Here is a 17,244-nt window from a genome sequence, read left to right as displayed (position 1 = left end):
GAGAAAAGAGAAATAAGAGATGAGAAAAAAGAGAAGCTATGAATTGAGATGAAAATGTAAATTCTAAATGATCCAGTTAAAGCTTCCCAAAGGGTAAATTTCAACATTTTTTATAATTATTGGCCTAAAGAGTGCATTACTGAGAGTTGTACTGCAGTGGGGTTTTTTCTAGATTCTATATCACACCTATGTGCGAAAAACCATGCAACAATCGTTTACACCCTTGAAAATGTGATATCACCCCACCAGTGGCCGATTTATTTCCAATTTCTCTCAGAGCTTTGGGGCCATGAGTCAAACAGGCCCACCGAGTTTCGTTTTGATTGGCTTCCGTTAATGTCTAACAGGTGCTCAAATTTCGTTGGTCAATGCTGGCCATGTTTTTTGAGATACGCAAATGTCCTTGTAGACACTTGTGGCACTTTGGACCAAGACCGAACACACCAATCTTCATGTTGTAAGGACAAATGTTTTGACAGTTATAGCCATTTTTATGTTTCTCCCTCTTATAGCACCACCAACTGGCCAAGCTCCAGGATTTTTTTTCCTGTGAGCTTAGATTGAGCTCTTACATAAGCATTTCAAGTTTGGTGGAGATATTTCGGTAACACTTTCTATGAAGCCTGTATTTATAATGCATTATAAGGACATTCTTAATGCATTATAATGCATGCATAATGCCTTATAAACATCATTATAATATGTTATATATTTTTTATAAATAATCATAACAACAGTTACAATGCACTATAATACTTACCTTTTTGTGCTTATAACTTTGATGAGTACAATGCATTATAACACCAGATAAAGTCTCCATTTATAATCCTTCATACGGGTATTATTAATGTACTATAGTGCACACGTAATGCCTTATAAACACAATTATGATTTGCTGTATCATCTAATTAATAATCATAAAAACAGTTACAACACATTATAATACTTACCATTATAACACCAGATGAAGCCTGCATTTACAATGCATTATAAGGGCATTCTTAATGTATTAAAATGCATAATAAGAACATACATATAAGAACGCCCTTATAATGCATTGTAAATGCATACTTCATCTGGTGATATAATGCATTGTACTCATCAAAGTTATAAGCACACAAGGTAAGTATTATAGTGCATCGTAACTGTTGCTATGATTGTTTATAAAATTATATAACATATTATAATGCTGTTTATAAGGCATTATGCATGCATTATAATGCATTAAGAATGTCCTCGTAATGCATTATAAATACAGGCTTCATAGAAAGTGTTACCGATATTTCATTGTGTTTAGGAGTTGTAGGCATTTTACTAAAAGTGGCCCTTCCCCTTTTGAACGTTTTAGTGTCTCTTTCAACTTTTTTTGTTAATTGTGATATTCACTCTCCAGAGAAACTTTCTGCACTGGTTTGGTTGTGATTGGGTGAAAAACCTAGGACTAGTTCACAAATGTAGTTTTTTTTTTTTTACATCTTCTCAATCATTTAACAAATGATTTGATTGACAGCAGTGGTTCTAGACTCAAAGTTGTCCAGAATGAGGAGTTCTATGATACGAATATCGTGCCTATGTGCGAAAAAATGCGCAAATCGTTTACACCCTTGAAAATGTGATATCACTCCCCAGTGGCCGATTTATTTCCAATTTCTCTCTGAGCTTTAGGGCCATGAGTCAAACAGGCCCACCGAGTTTCATTCTGATTGGCTTCCGTTAACCTTGTCTAACAGGTGCTCAAACTTCGTCGGCCAATCACGGCCATGTTTTTTGAGATACGCAAATGTTCTTGTAGACACTTGTGGCACTTTGGACCAAGACCATGCACACTTATTTTCATGTTGTTAGGACAAATGGTTGCACAGTTATAGCCATTTTTATGTTTTCCCCTCTTATAGCACCACTAAGTGGCCAAGCTCCAGGATTTTTTTCCTGTGACCTTAGATTGAGCTCTTACATAAGTGTTCCAAGTTTGGCGGAGATATTTCATTGTGTTTAGGAGTTGTAGGCATTTTACTAAAAGTGACCCTGCCCCTTTCAAACGTTTTAGTGTCTCTTTCAACTTTTTTTTTTTTTTTTTTTTTTTTGATAATTATTGATATTCACTCTCCAGAGAAACTTTCTGCACTGGTTTGGTTGTGATTGGGTGAAAAACCTAGGACTAGTTCGCAAAAGTAGTTTTTTTTACATCTTCTCAATCATTTAACAAATGACTTGATTGACAGCAGTGGTTCTAGATTTAAAGTTGTCCAGAATGAGGAGTTCTATAATACAAATATCACGCCTATGTGCGAAAAAACGCACAACATACAATCGTTTACGCCCTTGAAAATGTGATATGAACCCCCCAGTGGCCGATTTCTTTCAAATTTCACTCAGAGCTTTGGCGTCATGAGTCGAACAGGCTCACTGAGTTTCGTTCTGATTGGCTTCCGTTAACCTTGTCTACCTGTTAACCTAATATTTCTGCACTGGTTTGGTTTTGATCAGGCTAAAAACCTAGGTCTAGTTCGCAAAAGTTTCCAAGGACATAAGACACTTGAGCCTGTGACTGACGGTTTAGGAGTTATGAGCAATTTCGTACTTTTGATCACTGTAATGCCCTCGTCAGGCCGATTGGGGCGAGTCTTGGTCACGTTGTAGGCAGTGTGAGTACTACCATCCCTCCAAGTTTCAAGTCTCTGCGACTTATGGTTTGGTCTGCACGATCAGTTTTACTTGGAGATTGCTGATCTGTGACCATTCTAACAATTACAAGAAGAGAACAGAAGATAGGAGATGAGAAGATAAAAGAGGCAAGAAAAGATGAAATGGAAAAAGAGAACAGAAGAGATGAGAAGATAAAAGAGGCAAGAAGAGATGGGAAAAGAGAACAGAACAGAAAAGATGAGACGAGAAGAGGAGAGAAGACATAACGAAAAAAGAGATGAAATGAGAAGAGAGAAGCGATGAGATGAGAAGATAAACAGGCGATCTGGGATTAGAAATGAGAAAACAACAGGAAAGAGGAGAAGAGATGATAGAAAACAAACTAGGAGAAACGAAGAGAGGAAGTCAGGATAGGAAAGAATTGATGTGATGAAAAAGATGAGATGAGAAGAGAATAAATGCTTGGTTGTAGCTTTGATATAGTGAGCACCATCACGCTGAACTCTCTGTGTGTGTGTTTCGATACTCAGAGAGGTTTTGAATGAGGCTGTGAATGCTAGTCGGCCACCCACAGCAGCAGAGCGCATTTCTGAATGAACGGAGATCTCCCTCCTACTGGCTCCTGACACACTGCCAAACACACGCTCACTTCAGAAAACCAGCCGCCAGCCACCCAGAACCAGAGCCAACGGCGGCCAACCCCGTCCCAGACACACGCCATGTCACTTCCCATCAAAACACCAACTCCACTCCTGTCTCCCTCTCCGTCAGTCCCCGTCTCACACGTCTCTCCCCTCCTCTGCAGCTCTCCGCTGGTGACTCATCGCTCGCCAGACGCTTTACAGATGAAGTCAAATCAACAAGACCAGAAACTCACAGCCATAAGAGACGCATGTGTGCCCATGATGCTTTCAGCTTAGCCTACCTCATTTTCAATATGCTTAAAGGATTATATGATTATATGTTCTTTTGGCACAACGAGCTAACGAGAGCATTCTAGGCGATGTATCAGAACTCATTTTTTATCATAATATCACATTCAAACTCAAGAGCTTCTACTTCGTATGAAGAGAGAAGGTCATAATGAGTGGGTTTTGTCTTCACAAGGGGCCTTTTGGCACCGAAACCTCTAATCAGAGGCTCTCTTGTGCTTCCTTACAAAAAATTGCCATGGTTACCACTAAAAAATGCAAAATTGATGATTTTGAAATAAAATCAAACTTAAGCCATAGTGAAAGTTCATTGCACTTAGCTGCCATGTATAATAATAAGACGAATTCAAGGTTATGCATGCATGAAACCACTCATTTTAAGTTTGCATTCCAAATAAATAACCTTGAATTGTCTGGAGTGCATGTGTATGTGTGTGTGTGCATGTGTGGCCCCTTTTGCGTATGTTGTTTCAGTGACGCACGAATCAGGTGGCGTCTCTTATAACGGGAGGAGCTGTCCGCGGTGCTGACGAGAGAGAGACTCCGCGCTCGGTGCTGCTCAGCCATAAACACACCGAGAGCGATGCGCAACGCACTCACGACTCCCCGTTAAAACAGACCGAAAGCAAAGGTAAGAAGGTTTTTGCTTTGGAACACTCATTTAGAACGGAATACATCACTTACGACAGGTTTATCTCTTTAGAAACGCGTTTGGACTCTTTGTTTTATATATCAGCAACCTGCTGCGCGCAACCGTGAGTTGAAAATAAAAACGGGTTTAATTAGTTTGACCTTCTCTAATATGAAAAAAAAACATTCTCAATTTAAAAATTCTCGTTTAACTGTTATTTTAAAACTCATCTGTGTTAATTTTAAATTGTACAAAATGTAAATTAAAAGCAAACTTGGTAAAAACCTAACGGAAAATGTCCAAGTTGAAGTTCTGCCTACTATTTTCCTATTTAAAAATACGTATAAACATCTAACAGATTGAAGTAAGCAGGATGTCGTGCTCCGGGGCTTTCTCCTCCTCTCCGTTTGACGGCACTTTGCGGTTCGACAGCAGTGCGGATCCTCGCACGGTCTCCCGTAGCAACGGGGTATGACTCATTTAGTCGCGGCAGCAATTTAGAAACTAATGAGATTTTCAGCGCAGGCTCTCAGAGTGCTCCGCAAACACTCATCAACAGGCTTTCAACAGATGTCAGAAAGAGAGAGAGAGATACAAACAGAGCGAGACCTGCGGTGGTCAATTAAGCATTGTAAACAAGACAGCAATAAGTGATCAAGGGTAGGTCTTTGTAGGAAGATAAAGGAGTAGGTAATCTGGAAATAACTATTCTGTCATCATTTAATCATGCTCATGTAATTCCAAACCTGTATGGCTTCTGTGGAATACAGAAGAAGGGATTTTGAACAAAATTTTTGCCTATACATTGGAAGTCAATGGGGTCCAAAACAACACTTCCAGGTTGACTTGACTACAGGTTTGGAATGAGTAACTGATGACAGAACAATCAATATGCATGAAATTGTAAGCGCAAACATATCTATCTGTTGCAAAAAAAAGTACAAAAGCTATCATCTTTTTTTTTTATTATTATTAAAGGTACACCTTTGTACCTCAAAATGGTACCTAAATGTGACCCTGGACAACAAAACCAGTCCTAAGTTGCATCAGTATATTTGTAGCAATAGCCAACAATTCATTGTATGGGTTAAATTTATCAGTTAACAATTTTTATGAAAAAAATCATTAGGATATTAAGTTAAGATCATGTTCCTGTTAAGATATTTTGTAAATTATATATAAACTCAATATCTGATTAGTAATATGCATTGCTAAGAGCTTCATTTGGACAACTTTAAAGGTGATTTTCTCAATATTTAGATTTTTTTTTTTGCACCCTCTGATTGCAGATTTTCAAATAAGTGTATCTCAGCCAAATATTGCCCTATACTAACAAAACCATACACCAATGGAAAGCCTTAAGATGATGTATAAAATTTGTAAAAAAAAAAAACATTTTTTAATTAAAGCTGCAAGCAGCGTTGCACCCGGTGGCCTCAGGAAAACAGTGAACGGTGAACAATTTGCATTCAAAGTGGTAAATATAGGAGGAATATGTCAGTCATTTATATGTTCTTAACTTCCAGCCGGTGGCGCTATGACTATAACTGAATATTTACATGCAAATGTCTTCAATCCAGGACTTTGACCAAACATATGAAGTTTGGTGTAGATTAAACATGTTATGTTTGAATTAGTGTAAAACATGACCTGTTGCCAACATGGCGCTATGGTTATAACTGAATATTTGCCTTTAGATGTGTTCAGGCCAGGACTAACTTCCTATTTCATGGCGAAATTTCGAAGTTTGTCAGACTGCCATGAACACGCTCTTTAACGAAAACTCAAGATCTTCGCAATTTAACACCACAAAGGGCTTTAGATTACATTGACCAAATGTGGTATTGATCTGTTTATATCTCTAGGAGGAGTATGTTAAATACCACGTCAGGAAATGTCAGAAAATTTTAAATAACAGACTTTCTGTTGGGTTTCGGACTTCGTACCTGGTGACTTTTTTGTTGGTATTGATGTGTTACATGTGTCTTCTGAATTTCGTATTGTATGTGAAACATTAAGGGGCACGTCATTTAAATTTTTTTGGTTGCGCTATCAAGCCACTTTGCCACACTCATTTCTGAAACCCATATCAGATGTCAATTTTCTCCATTTCTGGCACGTGTGCAAAGTTTCATGAATTTTCAAGCATGTTTAGGCCCTCAAAGATTCATTTTGAAGAAGAAGAAACTGAGCAATTCCAATTATTGAACCTTATGACTGGTTTTGTAGTCCCAGGGTTACAAATGGTACATTCTGTGCCTGTTTTGAAAGGGTACCACTTCAGTGAAAGCTTTTGTACCTTTGTCATGAAAAACTATCTGACTCACCATCTCTCTTCTTTCCCTTCCTCCCTCTCTCAGGTAAAACATGTCGTCATCATCTCGATGCTACGCAACAGGGGTGTTCGTCCTCCCCTCAATCCTTCTTCTACCCCTATTCCTTTCCCTCATTTGTGGAATTCAAGCAGCCACGCTAAGAGAGCATCGTCTGAGCGGAAGTGAACCCGCCTCTTACGGACCTGCATCCCAGATGCGTCCTTCTCCAAGTGCCGAGATGCTCAGAGCCCTACGCTACATCCAAAGCCTCAGCCAGAGAACCCCACCTGAAGACGAGCGCCAGCAAGACACTTCAGATGATATGGAGAGCGTTCGCTCCATGCTACAACTGGCAGCTCCTGCCCGAATGGATAGAGGCATGGACGAAAGCGAGGAAGAGAAAGATAAAGCTCAAGAGTTGCTGCAAGCGGTGCTTACCACACTACAACAGACCGAGGAACACATGGTGCCTCAGAAAACCTCTCAGAAGGTCTTCACACCATCTCAACCTCGATATACTGTCCACCCCTTCCCAAGAGCAAAGGAACAACTAGAAGTGAAACCTTCGGTTGAGAATTACGGAAGGACCTCGTGGACCAATCCAGATAGCCGGAGGCAACAACGAAAGTTCCCACTTATCTTTGAGGATGAAGAAGATCAGGAGCAGCCTCTCAAACGTACCAACGAGAATGCAGAAGAACAGTACACACCTCAGAAGCTGGCAACGCTTCAGTCTGTGTTTGAGGAACTGAGTGGAATCTCAACAACTAAGGCCAACAGCAAACGTGAGGATGAAGATGATGATAATGACTTGTACAGGCAGAGGAAGATGGTCCTGGAGGACATTATGGGAACTGATGAATGGGCACCTCTGGAGGAACAAACAGAGACAGAAGAAGAAGAAAGAGAGAGGCATGGGTTTAATCGCAACCTTGAGGATGATGAGCAAGAGGAGGATGAGGAAGACGACGAGGTCAAAAGATCTAACCAACCTGATTGGTTCCAGAGAGGAAAAGAGGAAGAGCCTGAGGACATCGCAAAGCTCATGGACTACTATCTTCTGCAGATCCTAGAAAAGCAAGAGCAGGAGCAGCAGAAACGACAAGAGGCTAGTAAGAGCGAGCAAGAAAGTGACCGAGAGGTAGAAAAAAAAGATGTGGATGAAGACGTAGATGAAGATGAAGAAGAGGATGACAAGGAGGAGAGGGAAGTTAAGCCCATGCCCAGTGCATTGTCCAAGATAATCAAAATCTCACAGAAGCTAGGAATCCCACCGGAGGAAGTGCTTGAGCTTCTCCAAAATGAGAAGTCACGTACAAAGCCACGTACTTCGTATGTAAATGCACACAAGACCTTCGCCGCAGCACCTCACCGGCGGCCGCTTGAGACATCAGTCGCCCAGGACATAATGACCATCCTTGAGCTGATAAACGCAGTACAACAAAACCACAGACAAACGCAACCGAAAATGCCAAGATACTACGAGAGGGAAACCAGCAGGGATGATTATGACGACACTGCCGGCGAGGAAGACGAACTTGCTAATTACCTAGCGTCGGAAATGTTTGCACATGGACAGAGACGTGCACGTGAGGAGGATCAGCCCGAGTACTTCGAAAAAAGCGCGGGAGAAAAAAGACCCGCGAATCATGAGAATGTGTCGACAGGATTAGACAACAACACAATGCTGCAAATCCTTCGATATTTGGATCCGGAGAGCGACGACGTTGACGAAACAGACTCTGAGGCGAAAACAGTCCCTGAAATGTAGATGTGTAGATAACGATTATACTCATTGTTTGAAGTTTGTCATATAATAAAGTATTTTGAAACAAATATATCCCCCAATTGCCTTTAGTCAATGTAGTGCTCCGGCTTTTCTCATTTCTTGTTCTGTACAAAGAGTATTTTAGTAAACCGATGAATTTGTTTCTTAGTCAATAGAACAATGTAAATAAGCTAGTTACCTCTTCGACATATGAACACACCCAGGTTTTCTCCCTCTTATCGACGCCAGTAATGTTTTCAGTCAGTCAATAGCCTATCTTGTGCGTGTGATGAGGTCATGTGTGACATGGCAGAGGTAAATAAAGCATTTGTTCACAACATGGTCCTCTGTGTAGTGCTTCTCTCACTGCCGAGTAACCTCTGCAGCCTTTGCATGAGAAAAAAATCTTAATCGGTTTCTGTTTCATGTGCAAGCCAAAATGCATTTGCATTCACAAAAATTTGGTTATGTATTTAAATGCATGTATAGAATAAGCTGTATTGATGCTACAATTCACAATTTTCACAACATTCTCAAACTGTTTTTAAAATGCATTTTATTATTTAATAATATTAATAATGAAAAAAACATTAAAGATTTATGTAGGCAGCTTGGCCAGTCCTTGCAACACTTTTCATATTTTAAATATTTCTTCTGTTAGTTAAGTTAAATCTGATATTTGTCTGAGAGTTACTGAATGAGACAAAGAGACAAAAACCAGAGGGCTAATTTTACAGTTTAGTGAAACACTACTCACCAAGGCTGCATACTGTTCAAAAGATAATGGTTGGGAAGATTTGTTAATGTTTTTGAAAGTCTCATTGGCTCACCAAGGCTGTATTTATTTAATCGAAAATACAGTAAAAACAGCAAAATTGCAAGATAATATTATAATTTAAAATAACTATTTTCTATGTGAATACATTTTAAAAAGTAATTTATTCCTGTGCTGCAAAGCTGAATTTTCAGCATCACTGCTCAAGCCGTCAGTGTCATGTGATCAAAAATGAGTTCAGAAATCAAGAAATGCATTTATTTGAAATATCAAACTTTTTAACATTATAAATGTTTTTACTTTCACTTTTGATCAATTTAATGCATCCTTGATGAATAATAAGTATATATGTGACCCTGGACCACCAAACCAGTCTGAGGGTTAATTTTTCGAAATTGAGATCCATCATCTAAAATCTGATGAATCTTTCCATTGATGTATGGCTTGTTAGGATAGGACAATAATTGGCCGAGATGCAACTATTTGAAAATCCAGAATCTGAGGGTGCAAAAAAAATCTAAATAATGAGAAAATCACCTTTAAAGTGTTCCAAATGAAATTCTTAGCAATGCATATCACTAATCAAAAATTAAGTTTTGATATATTTATGGAAGGAAATTTACAAAATTTCTTCATGGAACATGATATTTACTTAATATCCTAATGATTTGGCACAAAAGAAAAAATATAATTTTGACCCACTCAATGTTTCTTGTTTTTTTTTTTTGTGCTATTGCTACAAATATACCCATGCTACTTAAGACTGGTTTTGTGGTCGACAGCCACATCTATACTGACTGTAACTCTCCCTGATTGTCTAAAACCAAATGTGCTACATTTGATATTAAAATCCTATAATTGAATAATAGTATTCCCACTATCTCAAATATAGTTTGAAATGCTTAATGCACAGTGTTGCCATTTCAGTGTTGTGACTTTGTATGAAAGCTCAATTAAATACATTCAGCATATGACGTTTTTGTTATTGTGTCTTTGAGGACTGAAGTGATGGCTTGAAGATGTTTCTTCAGTATGTGGGTTTGTTTAAATACTCCTCCATTGTCTGTCAAAGGATAAAGACAAAACACAATGTCTCTGGGTTATATTTGACCACTGGAAGTATTACATACATATATTCATGAGGTTATAACATTCAGGTAATAGCTTATTTGAAAAACAAACAGTGGAGCAGACCAGATCAGGCTGTGTACATGTAGTACGAACACATCTGTGAAAACATGATGAATCACCACCTCAACAAGCTTGTGTGTGTGTGTGTGTGTGTGTGTGTGTGTGTGTGTGTGTGTGTGTGTGTGTGTGTGTGTGTGTGTTTCACCTCCTGAAGAGAATCTGCTTCCTCCATTGATTTGGCCACAGACACTTTGGATGTTTCCTGCACTTCTCCACCAATAACAAACTCATCCAGAATAAAGTAAGCCTTCTCAAAGTTAAAAATAATGTCTAATTCGCACACCTGCAACACAGGTATGACAAAAACATAAAAACATGACTCATGAGATTTAGAAAACACCAAGAAGATGACTAATATTACTCTGAACTATATATGCCACACTGTTCAAAAGATCAAGGTCGGGAAGATTTGTTAATTCTTTTTAAGTCTTATCTGCTCACCAAGGCTGCATTTATTTGATCAAAAATACAGTGAGAACAGCAAAATTGCGAGATAATATCATAATTTAAAATAACTGTTTTCTATGTGAATATATTGTCAAATGTAATTTATTTCTGTGATCAAAGCTGAATTTTCAGCATCATTACTTCTTTAGTGTCGCATGATCCTTCAGAAATCATTCTAATATGCTGATTTGCTACTCCAGAAACATTTCTAATTATTATTAATGCTGAAAACGGCTTCATATTTTTTTATGTAAAAATCATGATACACTGCAAGTCAAAAGTTTTGAACAAGTTTTTTTAAAGTCTCTTCTGCTCACCAAGCCTGCATTTATTTGCTCAAAAGTAGAGCAAAAACAGTACAATTTTGAAATATTTTTATTATTTAAAATAACTGCTTTCTATTTGAATATATTTTAAAATGTAATTTATTCCTGTGATTTCAAAACTGATTTTTAGTCATTATTCCAGTCACATGATCCTTCAGAAATCATTCTAATATACTGATTTGCTGCTCAAGAAACATTTCTAATTATTATTAATGCTGAAAACTGCTTCATATTTTTATGGAAACCATGATACACTACAAGTCAAAAGTTTTTGAAAAGTAAAATATTTAATATTTCTTCTGCTCACCAAGCCTGCATTTATTTGATCCAAAATAGACCAAAAACAGTACAATTTTGAAATAATGTTATTATTTAAAATAACTGCTTTCTATTTAAATATATTTTAAAATGTAATTTATTCCTGTGATTTCAATGCTGAATTTTTAGTTCTTATTCCAGTCACATGATCCTTCAGAAATCATTCTAATATGCTGATTTACTGGAAACTATTAAAGTTTGTTTTTCAAAATTCTTTGATGAATAGAGAATTCAAAAGAACAGCATTTATTTGAAATAAAAAACTTTTGTTACATTATAACTGTCACTTTTGATCAATTTAATGCATCCTAGCTGAATAAAAGTATGAATGTCTTTAAAAACTCTAAATAAACTATTGTTTTTTAACCTTACATTGCCAAAGTACTGATCCAGCAGCTCCACGTATCTGTGCAGAAGTTCCAGTGTGAGCAGCTCATTTTCATCTTGTTCCAAACCACAACAGAAATACAGACTCGCATACCTGTAGGACAGAGGTCAGAGGTCAATGTCAATGGGTTTCGAGCTTCCCTGAATGACTAAATGTTTTTACATACAACACACACAATCATAGGCTGATCAGGGATCAGTGCAGTCCTAAAAATACACATTTCTTACTTTTCTTACATTTTCAACTTTTCAGAACAACTTCTAATCAAGAACTGGTTGAATACGGTTTTCTAAGAAAACCTTTCAAGCAAAAGTTCTCCTATGGGATCATAGGTGACCCTGGACCATAAAACCAGTCTTAAGTAGCACAGATATATTTGTAGCAATAGCAAAAAATACAATGCATGAGTCAAAATTATTGATATTTCTTTTATGCCAAAAACCATTAGGATATTAAGTAAAGATCATGTTCCATGAAGATATTTTGTACATTTCCTACCATAAATACATCCAGACTCAATTTTTGATTAATAATATGCATTGCTAGGAACTTCATTTGGACAACTTCTTAATATTTAGATTTTTTTGCACCCTCAGATTTTAGATATTCAAATTGTTGTCCTATCCTAACAAATGTGACCCTGGACCACAAAACCAGTCATAAGGTTAAATTTTACAAAACTGAGATGTATACATCATATGAAAGCTCAATAAATAAGCTTTCTATTGATGTATGGTTTGTTAGGATAGGACAATATTTGGCTGAGATACATCTGGAATCTAGGGGGGCAAAAAAATCTAAATACTGAGAAAATCACCTTTAAAGTTGTCCAAATTAAGTTCTTAACAATGCATATTACTAATCAAAAATTACATTTTGATATGTTTACAGTAGGAATTTTACAAAAAATCTTCATGGAACATGATCTTTACTTAATTTCCTAATGATTTTTGGCATAAAAGAAAAATCAATAATTTTGACCCATACAATGTATTTTTGGCTATTGCTTCAAATATACCCCAGCGACTTAAGACTGGTTTTGTGGTCCAGGGTCACAAATAATACATTAATGGAAAGCTTATGTATTCAGTTTTCAGATTATGTATAAATCTCAATTTCAAATAACTGACCCCTACTGCTATTATGCAAACTGAAATGCAATAACACTAATGCATAATGGGCAAATACAATGTTTGCTCTGATACTTTAATGTGCAAAGATTTAGAAAGACGACTGTAAATGCACCACAATGCTTTAGGGCTGGATGGCTGATCATTAACTTGGGTGTAAAGTCAAGTGAAATTATTCTATGGGAGAGAGCGGCAGCGTCGGAAAGTTACAGAAAGCACATGCGATAAGAAAGTGACCTCTGACCTCCTGTAGACGATTTTCAGATCCCTCCACTGCAGGAAGTTGCAGGCCTTGGGCGGCCGCGCCAGCACCATTTGCGTGACGTCTCTTATGATCTTCTTCTTGTCACGATCGCTGAGAGCCGTGAACCATTTCTGCAGCCGCAGTTTCCCCTGACGACTGAACAGCAGCAGGAAACGCATCTACAGCAGAGACACAAATTCATTTTATTTCCTGAAAGTGTCTGAAAGCTTCATTAAAATACTTTTGGAAAAGTGATAAGTGAATTTTTGACCTTTATACAGCACAAAACACACACAGGTGAAATACTACATGCTTTGTCATGATCAGAATGTCAAACAACGCAGGACTATCGCAGTTAAAGTATAACTAGGAGGAATAATAACGGGAAACTGTGTGCACACACACACACCTTTCCAGTAACACACTGTCAGTATCTTACAGATACACTAAAAACACAGAAAGTCCGTGGTGAATGTAAGACTCCTCACCGAGGCCCCAGTGGGAATCTGTGTTTGACATTTTAGGCCTGTTGCCAAGAGCCTGCAACGCTGTTGCCACCAAACGCATAAACACACACACACACACACACACACACACACACACACACACACACACACACACACACACACACACACACACACACACAACATACCTTAAACCAATATTGCAATTACTTATACTACTTAATAAAGCATATACTGTACAGTTGAGGTCAAAAATTCAGAATCTGCAAAATGTTAATTCTATTACCAAAATAAGAGGGATCATACAAAATGCATGTTATTGTTTATTTAGCACTGTCCTGAATAAGATATTTCACATAGAAGATGTTTACATATAGTCCACAAGAGAAAACAATAGATGAATTTATACAAATTACCCCGTTCAAAACTTTACATACACTTGATTCTCAATACTGTGTTGTTACCTGAATGATCAACAGCTGTGTTTTTTTGTTTAGTGTTAGTTGTTCATGAGTCCCTTGTTTGTCCTGAACAGTTAAACGCCCGCTGTTCTTCAGTAAAAGTCATTTTCTGAAGTCATTTTTTGGTTTTCCAGCATTTTTGTGTATTTGAACCCTTTCCAGGAATGACTGTATGATTTTGAGATCCTTCTTTTCACACTGAGGACAATTGAGGGACTCAAATGCAACTATTACAGAAGGTTCAAATGCTCACTGATGCTTCAGAAGGAAAAACCATGCATTAAGAGCCGGGGGTGAAAACGTTTGGAATTTGAAGATCAGGGTAAATTTAACTGATTTTGTCTTCTGGGAAACATGTACCTATCTTCTGCAGCCTCTGAAGGGCAGTACTAAATGAAAAAAAAAAAAGAAAAATAAGAAAAACGTACACATCTGTACATCTGTTCTAAAGTTTTCACCCCCAGCTCTTAATGCATTGTGTTTCCTTCTGGAGCATCAGTGAGTGTTTGAACCTTCTGTAATAGTTGCATATGAGTCCCTCAGTTGTCCCCAGTTTTAAAAGATGGATTTCAAAATCATATTCATTGTTGGAAAGGGTTCAAATACACAAAAATGCTGAAAAACCAAAGAAACTCAGGAGTAATAAGAACCTTAATAATACTTATATTATATAAAATAATGTAACAATATTTTACAATTATATATAAACTCAAACAGGCCAGTTTTATATTTATAATAACTTATCTTAATATAATAAATACTACTCATATGCATTTTTATAACCAAAAAATATTGATGATAATATATAAAAAGCAGGTTAAAAAACAGTTATGCATTGCAAGGAACTCACATTTTGCAAAAATGTTTACTTGTTTTAATGCATCTACCAAATGCATACAATGACTATAACTCATGACTAAATAAAACCCTATGCTTTTTTGACCAAAAAATACTATATAAATTATTTTACTCTCAATAACCTCTTAAAATTAAACAGTTTACACAGACACATCCATGTGTTTCTCACTTACAGTGTGAACCTGAAACTGCAAACTGATGTTTTTAACCAAGAAAACAGATAAAAGCAACAAATGCACCTTTGTCTTTTTGACACGAGGAAATACAAATGTCCCTCTTATCAGCAATAGAACAGCGTGTGTGTGTGCAGTAAAACACAACAAAGGGTCAAATATAAGGATAGATCCCAGACAGAAGCTCTACAGAAGAGAAAAAACAAAGCTCTATCTGACCTCCGTCTGACACTCGGATTCGTGTCTTAATAGTTTTGACCTCTTTGTGATTTGAACGCAAGAAAACGGTAGCGATATTAACAAGAAAACAATACATGAGGAGCAGCAGGAGCACAGTCGTGACCTCACCATCCTGAGACTCCAGACTCCCACAGATCCTAAACGAGCCTGCGTGAACCGGCGCAAGGGTTCATGTCCAGTTGATAAAGGCGCGTCCCAGCAGCTCAGCCGGGACAGTCTCACCTCTCTCCGGTGTTGTTGTGTTTCTGCTCGCGAACAGGTGTGAACCAATCACAGGCGCGATCGGACGGCGGGGGCGGGGCCGAGATCTGCGCGCGTCTGCATCTGCTTCACACCTTTACCTGGTCAGGTGTAGCGAGGACATACTTTCCACTCCAGTAAATTCTCCTGAGACATTTTAAAATACGTTTTGACAATTATTAATTCGTATGACTAACCCCCTTGTGACCCCAACCAACAAAAACAACAGCACCTATAACAAAACATATAAAGTGTTTTATATGTTTCATCGCCGCCTATGGAAAATCCTGTGATTATTATTCTACCGTATTATTATTAGGCTACCATATACCATCATGCGACGTTTCACACACTGATATCAAATGTTAGATCTCCTCACTTTTATCAACTTTGTTCAAAAACCACTGCTGTCAATAGCAAATCGCAAATATTTTAGATGATTATTCTTAAAAAAAAAAGAAAAAAGAAAATTACAATATGGGTGTAGGCCTAACCAAGTTTATCCAAAAGCGAAAACCTCAGAAATTCACTAAATTATGCCGCGTTCCAGGCAACCCGTTACTCGTGTTTTTCCAACCTTCCACCCGTGAAAGTGCACCTGAACGGCAGTCAAACCCGTGATTTCCCACTCGTGAACTAGTACTAGATCGATGTACTCCCAGTTCCGAGTTCTGACTTGACATAGCCCGCGAAACCACTATGTCAATACCTACAGGTGTGGTGTTTATGCAAGTGGTACACAGTGAAATAATAGACTTTTGGACAATATAACGTTGCAAACAAATTAATAATGTAATAATAATAAATGCGCTTAGGCAGTTTGGCGTAACTTGCCTGGAACGCTACAAAGTCGTGAGTCCTGATTTAAAGTCGCGATTTATGAGCTCAAAAACCTGCCTGGAACGCAGCATTAGCCACAGACAGGGTAGGGTACACGACATGATTCTAAACAAATGCAAATACTTGTTTAATAACATGTACAATGTTTTAAGGCATGCACGAAAGCCTGAAAAAAACGGCATATTGAATTTGATTATTGACTAAACCAAAAGTTAAACAGAAGTTCCGATCTAAATCAAATTCACGATACTCTTTGGTCCCAATCTGAAAGATGATTTGCGAATCATTTCAGATCAGGACTTGGAGCATGTATCATTCAACCATGAAATTATTTGCGAACCCGCTTTGAAGTCCCGAACCAATTAATTCACAATACTTGATTTGAAGTCCTGATCTAAATTAAATAATTCGCCATGCACAAAGTTCCGATCTAAATCAAATGATTCACGAACCTGCTCCGAAGTCCCAAACCAAATGATTCGCCATACACAATTTGAAGTCCCGATCTAAATCAAATGATTTACGTTACTTAAAGTTCAAATCTAAGTCAAATGATTCCTGAACCTGCTCCGAAATCTCGATCTGAATTAAATGGTTTGCGATACGTGAAGTTCGATCTAAATCAAATGATCTGACCTGCTTTCGAAGTCCCGAACCCATTGATTCGCAATACGTGATTTGAAGTCCTGTTCTAAATCAAATTATTCAAGAACCTGCTCCGAAAGTCCCAAACCAAATGATTCGCGATACACAATTTGAAGTCCCGATCTAAATCAAATGATTCACATTACTTGAAGTTCAAATCTAAGTCAAATGATTCCTGAACCTGTTCCGAAATCCCGATCTGAATTAAATGG

At 37.6% G+C, this 17,244-nt stretch overlaps 2 protein-coding genes across 2 annotated transcripts; one reads left to right on the top strand and one right to left on the bottom strand.

Moving 5' to 3' along the window:
* Positions 1 to 4,090: 4,090 nt before the first annotated feature.
* Positions 4,091 to 8,381, top strand: scg2a (secretogranin II a). Its single transcript, XM_073818225.1, has 2 exons — positions 4,091 to 4,209; positions 6,570 to 8,381. The coding sequence occupies exon 2, from the start codon at positions 6,577 to 6,579 to the stop codon at positions 8,293 to 8,295; it is 1,719 nt and encodes a 572-aa protein (XP_073674326.1). The 5' UTR covers positions 4,091 to 4,209; positions 6,570 to 6,576; the 3' UTR covers positions 8,296 to 8,381.
* A 450-nt stretch (positions 8,382 to 8,831) lies between these two features.
* ap1s3a (adaptor related protein complex 1 subunit sigma 3a) lies at positions 8,832 to 15,546 on the bottom strand. The gene is made up of 5 exons (XM_073818226.1): positions 15,416 to 15,546; positions 13,112 to 13,290; positions 11,722 to 11,830; positions 10,404 to 10,541; positions 8,832 to 10,130 (listed from the first exon to the last, which is right to left on the bottom strand). The coding sequence occupies exons 1-5, from the start codon at positions 15,416 to 15,418 to the stop codon at positions 10,095 to 10,097; spliced, it is 465 nt and encodes a 154-aa protein (XP_073674327.1). The 5' UTR covers positions 15,419 to 15,546; the 3' UTR covers positions 8,832 to 10,094.
* Positions 15,547 to 17,244: the final 1,698 nt, after the last annotated feature.

Source organism: Garra rufa, chromosome 14 (assembly GCF_049309525.1).
Source record: "Garra rufa chromosome 14, GarRuf1.0, whole genome shotgun sequence".
Taxonomy (NCBI): domain Eukaryota; kingdom Metazoa; phylum Chordata; class Actinopteri; order Cypriniformes; family Cyprinidae; genus Garra; species Garra rufa.
Note: the sequence above shows the minus strand (reverse complement) of the source record. Positions and strands in the feature narration are given on the sequence as shown.

What these genes read in the sequence shown, in the direction of transcription:
- scg2a (XM_073818225.1), top strand. Translation starts at nt 6,577, where the DNA reads ATGTCGTCATCATCTCGATGCTACGCAACAGGGGTGTTCGTCCTCCCC.
- ap1s3a (XM_073818226.1), bottom strand. An exon ending in CTGAAAATCGTCTACAGGAG is followed by an intron (nt 11,831 to 13,111) that starts GTCAGAGGTCAC and finishes TCTGTCCTACAG; the next exon opens with GTATGCGAGTCTGTATTTCT. An exon ending in AAGCAGATTCTCTTCAGGAG is followed by an intron (nt 10,131 to 10,403) that starts GTGAAACACACA and finishes ATCCTTTGACAG; the next exon opens with ACAATGGAGGAGTATTTAAA.